This window comes from Pygoscelis adeliae, unplaced genomic scaffold, assembly GCF_000699105.1.
Source record: "Pygoscelis adeliae isolate BGI_AS28 unplaced genomic scaffold, ASM69910v1 Scaffold79, whole genome shotgun sequence".
In the NCBI taxonomy this organism is placed as follows: Eukaryota; Metazoa; Chordata; class Aves; order Sphenisciformes; family Spheniscidae; genus Pygoscelis; species Pygoscelis adeliae.
Genome location: NW_008825532.1, coordinates 2232529 through 2239269, shown reverse-complemented (window position 1 = coordinate 2239269; position 6741 = coordinate 2232529). Strand labels below are relative to the sequence as shown.

Sequence of the window (6741 nt, the reverse complement as noted above, 5' to 3'; positions counted from 1 at the left end):
GAGGGCCGGCCCCCCCTGCTACTGCAGCAGCTTCGCCTGCTCAGGTGTGGCTCCACGGGTCCCCTTAGCCCCGGTGTCCCTGGTGCTGTGGGTGGCCCTGCCCTGGGGTCTCCCAGGAGGACTGGCTCAGGTACAGAGTACCAGCGCGGCACGAAGGGGCCTGTGGCATCCAGGGGAGGGACAAAGGGGGCTCCAAGGGTATCTTAAAAGCTTCCTAAAGCCCATGGTGGTTTGCTTCCTCCTGCATGGGAGGCTCTTGTTTGGCTGCGAGCTGTCACTCCGCAGAAACAGCGCATTTTGCCATTTGCTTAAAACAAACACAACCCTCCTGGGCAGGTCAGTGCCCTCGCATGTGGGCCAGGACTTCTTTTCCCGTGTTGGGTCACACATAGGAGCGGGGCAGGTGTGTGGTGGAGCCAGGGACTTGGGCGTGTTGGAAGTGGCATGGAGGGTCTGCTGCGCTGTGTCCCGCACACACCCCCAGCTCTGCCCTGATACGCCCCTGCCTGCCCCTGAGCCGGTTTGGGCAGCCCAGGCATGCTGCTTGGCAGGAACACATTTTATCGTCTCTCCTGAAACAATGATTCTTTCAATTTCTGAGCCATTACTCGAACTCCTGCAGAACAAAAGCCACCTACTTCCCACCTGGGGACATGGCTACCCAGGGAGTAGCAAAGCTGGAAAACCTGAGACACAACAGGCAAAAAAAAAAAAAGAGATCCTCCTGGAGAGGTTGTAAGTGAAGGAGGACTGGGATTGACCCTCCTGTGGGGTTAACGGAAACCAGTGCGTGAGTGGGAGCAGGAGTGCAGGCGGCGTGGGCCAGGTGGGGGAACAGACAACGTTCTGGGAACCAACGGCAGGACTCTGCCACGGTGGCCGGGACATCCCACTCACAAACAGCCCAGCACCTCCTTCCCCCTTGCAGGCAGGAGGACACATGTCAGGAGCCACAGCAGCATCGCACGTGTTTCCTGCACTGCCCTGATTAGGGGGAACTGGCTGGAACAGTGTGTGCGCACCCAAACCAAAGTGGTGGGACAGCGCTTCCCCAGGGACTGAGGCTTGATGTCTTGCACACAGTCGTCCCGTGGGGGCTGGTGCCTGCTGCCCACAGCAGGTTTGGGCCTTCGGACTCAGCCATCTGAGGTGCTGAGGGTCAGGCAAGGCACACCTGGGGGGGTGGGTGCCATGGGGGGTAGGAGGAGAGAAGCTGGGTGTTCAGCCCAGTGCCCAGCCCTTGAGCCGCAGGGACCCTGTAGACAGGATGCTCCAAAGGGCTTTTGCTCTCATAACCACCCAGAGAAGAAGACTGCACTCCACAAGGGTTTATTTACTCTCTGGCAACTGGAAAGCTCCTGCATTTGCTCTCCTGGGCAGCCGAAGCCCCATAGCATTGCTCGGGATCAGGGCTCCTCTCCCAGAGAGCCCTGGTCGTCCCATCCCCAGCAGATCAGAGGACATCTCCTGTGGGTTGCAGCGTGGTCACCCTTTGGTGACCCAGTAATCAGATGTAGCTGTTAGCAAGACTATCGGACAGATCCTACACCGACTACTGAGCAGCCAAGAGCACCATATCTCTGCTGGGTCTCCGCGTTGGCTCTAGGCAAGGCTGGCAGTGAGCAGAGCAGCTTCCCCTGGGAAAAGAAGATGTGGTAGCTGGGGAGGGGATCACCGATGGGGAGGGATGGCCGGGGGCAAGTGGGCACCTGGCAGCAGTGTTTCGTCTTGGAAATACCATCCAAACACCGGTGTCAGGTGGCACTGGGGTTTCCTGCATGTCTGGTACGTGGTGGGCTCCCATCCCCATGCAGCACGTGTCCCTGGTTTTGTCTCCCTACCCTGGGCAAAGGACTGCCCTCGTGCTCTGGTGCCAGGCAGGGTTCCTCTTGTGCCTCCTCCCCAGTGCCAGCTGGGTGGTCCCCTGCACATGTGGTCCCAGGGGCACCCGCTGGCCTGAGCATCTGCAGCATGGCCCCATCTTTCCCGGCACACGTGCACCACTGCCTGGGGCAGGCTCTTGGCTTCCTCCCACAGCAGGGAAGGAGCTGGGCTGACAGGGGGGATGGAGGGGCTGCAGGGCTGGGGTTTCCTGTGCAGCAGGGTCAGGCCCAGCTTGGTACAGAGGGTGGCACAGGGGCCAGCGGGCATAACGGCAGAGCTCAGCACTAGCACCTCAGCACCCTGCAGCCATTGGGGCTCCCTGCAAGGCACCTTCCTGCTCCTGAGCAGCACATTTGAGCTCAGAAGACACAGGCATGAAAAGCTGTTCCCTGTCTCAAAGGCTTCCCCTCCCTCCCGGCACCACCACCACCTCCCAGCCTGTGTGGCCAGGCTGAGCCGCAGCTTGCCAGCCCACGCAGATTTCCAGTGGCCATGCAAGGTCAGGCCAAGCAGTACCAGGCAATAACGCAGTCAGCAAAACCACGTCCCCCCAGCGAGTCCCCATTTGCAGAGCCCCAAAAAATGCATTGTAGATGGACCCATGATGCCCCTCTGGGTGCCTCAGCGAGGCACCATACCTGGCCACCTCCGCCAGATGCCAGGGTCCCCCGTCGATAGGAGATGTGTCCCCGGTGTGCGGGGATCTGGAGGGCTGCAGTGTCCTGGGGCTCCCAAGCTGGTACTCTGGTGGCTCAGCGTGATGTGGCGCCGACACGCTGGCCTTGTGGCCCTGGCCGCGCAGCGCTCTGCTGAGGCTGCCACCGTGTCGCTGCTTTTAGTATGGTGAGAAGCAACGTCTGAATTCCCCTTCCCCTGGCTGGGACATCCGTGCTGGTGTCACGCAGCTGCGCAGGGACAGCCCCAGCTCGGCGGCTGGCTGGGGGCACGCTGCAGCTTGCAGAAAGGAAATTTGCAGCTCAGCCCCGTCAAAGCAAGAGCACGGGGATTTTCAGCGGGGTTTCTCTCTCTGCCGCCATCTCTCTCTCTCTTTTCTCATTTTCTGGAAATGAAACAAACTCGGGTTCCAGCCCTTCATGCCACTCAGTGTCTATGGGTGGGGGCAACAGCCCTTCTTCACTCCCCCGCAAGCTGTCATGGGGACTTTTCAGTGCAGGCTGGCTCTCCCCCAGCCTCCCCCACTTCCACACCACAAAGAAAGGGGCTTTCTGCTCCCTCCTGCCAGCAGCTGGGATTTCTGCCAGCTGGGTTTAGAGAACAGGAGGGCAGGCTGAGCAGCCTGGCACCAGGCACAGCGCTGCGCTGAGAGCAGCAGTGAGCCCCCGGCCACCGCTCAAGCTCTCCCTCCTGCCAAGAAGCGCTGATTTTGGACAGTGAGTGGTTGCAGCCAGCCTGGAGCACAACAAATGATACCAGGTGGCTGCTCAGGTGATACAGGCACTCTCTTTCTGACTTGCTGCTGCCTTGCAGGTGACCATGGGCAAGTCCTGCTGCTCCCTGCAGCAGTTCCCCCAGCTGTAAAAGATGAATAATAATTCATGGATGTGCCATAATCTCCTCATTCAACTCTTGCCTGTTTTCTGCCCTTTTGGCCAGGATCCTGGTCCATCTTCCCTGACAATCCCTCTGTCTCGCAAGTCTGCACCCTCTCCTGTTGCTGCCTGGCCAGCAGGCACCCCTGCCAGCCCCGAGGCCTGGGCTGGGCATGTGGGGACAAGCCGAGTGCGGTGCAGGGACACCCATGAGCACTAGCTGTGGCAGCATCCTCAAGCTCAGGGCTCTGCCTCAGCGACAGGCACAGCCCAGGACTGCGTGGAGGGCTTCAGGCTGCGCGGGAGTTTGCTACAGCTCCCTGCATCCAGTTCTCCTTTCTTCTTGGCAACGACTGAGAGAGGAGTTTTCTGGGACAGTGCTTCTCTTAAACAGCCATTCCCATGGAGCGCCATTAAATTCCTGTTGTTAAATTTAGCCCCTTTTCTGGCTCACCAGGAGCTCTGTTGATGTGAGGATGCCAGGGTCGAGCAGCACTGAGCACCGAGGGGACGGGTAAGGTAGAGCACCACCGTGCCCCTTCTCTGTGGCCCCAAGCACAGCACCTGTGGAGCAAAGCCACTTCTTGGGGGGTGCAGGGGAAGCTTTGCTGAATATGAGCAGCCCTTGGGGCTTGGGGCTTATTCCAGGAGTTTTTGCAGCAGCCAGGGTGTCTCAGGAGATGAGCTAAGCACAGTGCATGACAGACACCAAAAACCAGATGCCCCTTGGGAACATGACCCCCATCTCCAGGCTGACCCAGCAGCAGCCCTCAAAGCAAGCCCAGGGGAGAGCAATTGATCTGAGCTTCATTTAATCAGCCAGGGTAATTAGGTGACTTACGAAGGACGTGTGCCCGGAGGCTGCTCTGGTTTTGGCCAGGCTGCTCTGACACTTGAGGAGCAAAGATCATTTAGCAATAGCTGTGCGAAGCCAGCGGCCATGGGAAGCATCCTCTGGCCGGTGAGACCTCCTGAATGCTTGTCCTCCTCAGCTCCTGCAGGCGCAGTGCCTGGGTGCCCTGTGTTAGGAGCAAGGTTGTTGTGCTCCCCTTGCCTGAATCATTCAGAGATGCCTCCGACGTGAGAAACGAGAGAGAAAGAGGAAATGCTCTGCTGACCCACTTACTGCAGAGAAATCCAGGGGAGGAGAGCAGGCTTATTTTTGGGACCTCCTCCACATTGGTATTTCTGCTCCGGGGCTAAGGAACCTCAGGGCTGTATTTGCTGGATACTCAGGGCTGTTGGTGCCATCAGCCCCACTGTGCTGCAGCTCCCTTGGGGTCCCACTGTCTGTGGGTCAGCTGATCTGTGAGCTGCACAGGGCTGCAGCCCCTCTTTGCTCCATCATTGCTGGGGTGCCGTGGCTGAGCAAGGTCCACCAGGCATTTCTCCTCCAGCCCAGAGCTTTGGTTCCAAAGGAGGGAGGTTTTCCCCCCAAGGACAGGTGTGGGCTTTGCTCCTGCTGTGATTTACCTGCACTAGGGCCAGGGTTTGTCTCTCCATCTGGGCTGGTTTTGCCACAGCCTGGATGGAGACAAAAGCACCAGGAGAGATGCCTTTTTTGGCTGGTGGGTTGGTGGTTTGTTTTAATATTTTTTCTTCTTAACTGAGACAGTGGATTCTGAAAAAAGCAGCTCCCCTAAAGCACCTCTGCCCTTGCAGAGCATGGTGGGCCTGTTTACATGGGATAAACACATCCCCTGTGACTAAACCCCAGTACTGGCTCCAGAGGGGAGGCTGGAAACCCCCGCAGCATCCTTCACTCCAGCTGTGCAGGGAGGCACTGGAAAGGTGACAGAGATTTCCTGGAGCATTTGGTGAAATGAGTCAGTGTGGCACGCATCCAGGTGGGCATGGCTGGTGGGCTGGGCAGGAGCCAGCTGGCAGTATGCACTCAGCAGCACGGGGAGGAAGCGTAGCAAGCCCATGCAGCGGGGACTTGCCCAGGGCACATCTGTGGAAGAGCAGGGATGTGTCCTGCTGACCCTCAGGCTGCCGTTCCTCTTTCTGGAGCAGCTGGGCACCAAAACCAAGCCCTCCCCAGGGCAGGCAGGGTCCAGGTAGGATGTGGGCAGCAGCAGGAGATGCTCCAGCTCAGAAGCACTGGTACAGGGGACCATGACTGGTCCTTCTGCCAGATCACCAGTTCCACGCGGTACAGCTAGTGTCTCAGTGTCCTCTGCCCATGTGAGTGCTGGGAAAGGTGAGTGCCCCGTGGGTGGCTGCTGCTTCTGAGATACTCTGCATTCCCAAGAAGCTGCCATGAGTCACTCACTTGCTCTCTCACATACACACAAAAAAAGTCCCAGGAGAGATTAGACATGGCTCATTTTGTTCTGAGTCATTTTTATCTGCCCCAGCCCCATGTTGAGCTGAGAACTGCACAATTTGGGGAAACAACCAGCGCTTTCTGCATGCACATGGGTCCTTGGCTCTGGCCAAGCAGGTTTCTCCAGGACTCTCGGCAGGAGCCTGTCCTGGCTTCCCCATCACATTTGCATGGGAGGACAGTGCCCTGGCGCCATCTCACAGGGAGGTTTGGGGATGGGCAGATCTGCTCATGCTGTGCCTCGCTCCAGGCAGGACCAGGATGCCAATGCCTCTCTGCAGCTCTCTCAAAGGCGCAGCCATCTGCTACTGCCTGGCCCATCCCATCCCAGCCATGCACAGGCAATGCTGACACTTGCTGGGGCCATGCGTGCTCTTGCTGGGGCATTTGGGATCTGGCTTAGCAGGCTGTGCTGGGGGGGGAGCCGGGCTCCCTGTGGATGCCTGGCTGTTCTCGGCATGCTTCACTCTGCACTGGCTCTTGCGTGCCTGCACAAAGCTACTCACTGCATGCAGCGAGCACCAGGATCTGGGCCCCCTCCCCAAGTTATTTCCAAGTGTCCTCCAGTTTCACACCTGGATTCCCCTTCCCACAGCCTTGAGAATCTTGATAATATAATTTTCTTTCTGCTTCCTCGGGTTAGACCCCATATCTCCAGTTTACTCTTATGTCTCTGGGTCAGGAACCTGGAGCTGCCTCCCGGTAGCTGAAAATGGTTAAACTCAGCAATTCAGCACCTGCCTGTGTCACAACCATTTATTTCTGACTGTGTCCAGGCTCCCGCCACTGCAGCCCCCAAGTGAAGCTTTGCCTGACTCCCCTCTGTGATCCCTGCATCTTGTCATCCCACAGTGCCTGCAGCATCCCTGCCAGGGTTAGAGGCAAGAAGACTCCATTCTGCCCCATGCAGATCTCCAGCACCCAGAGCTGGAACACCCCTCCTGACAGCCAACCCTAACCCTCCTGTGTGCCCATCCC

The 6741-nt window shown here is 58.4% G+C and overlaps 1 protein-coding gene across 1 annotated transcript in view; it reads right to left on the bottom strand.

The window, feature by feature from the left end:
- FUNDC2 (FUN14 domain containing 2) overlaps positions 1 to 655 on the bottom strand; it is a 7812-nt gene extending 7157 nt beyond the window's left edge. The window contains exon 1 of the mRNA XM_009331739.1: positions 646 to 655. Coding sequence (XP_009330014.1) covers positions 646 to 655 — 10 coding nt within the window. The remainder of the gene's footprint in view (positions 1 to 645) is intronic.
- Between the last annotated feature and the right edge of the window lie 6086 nt (positions 656 to 6741).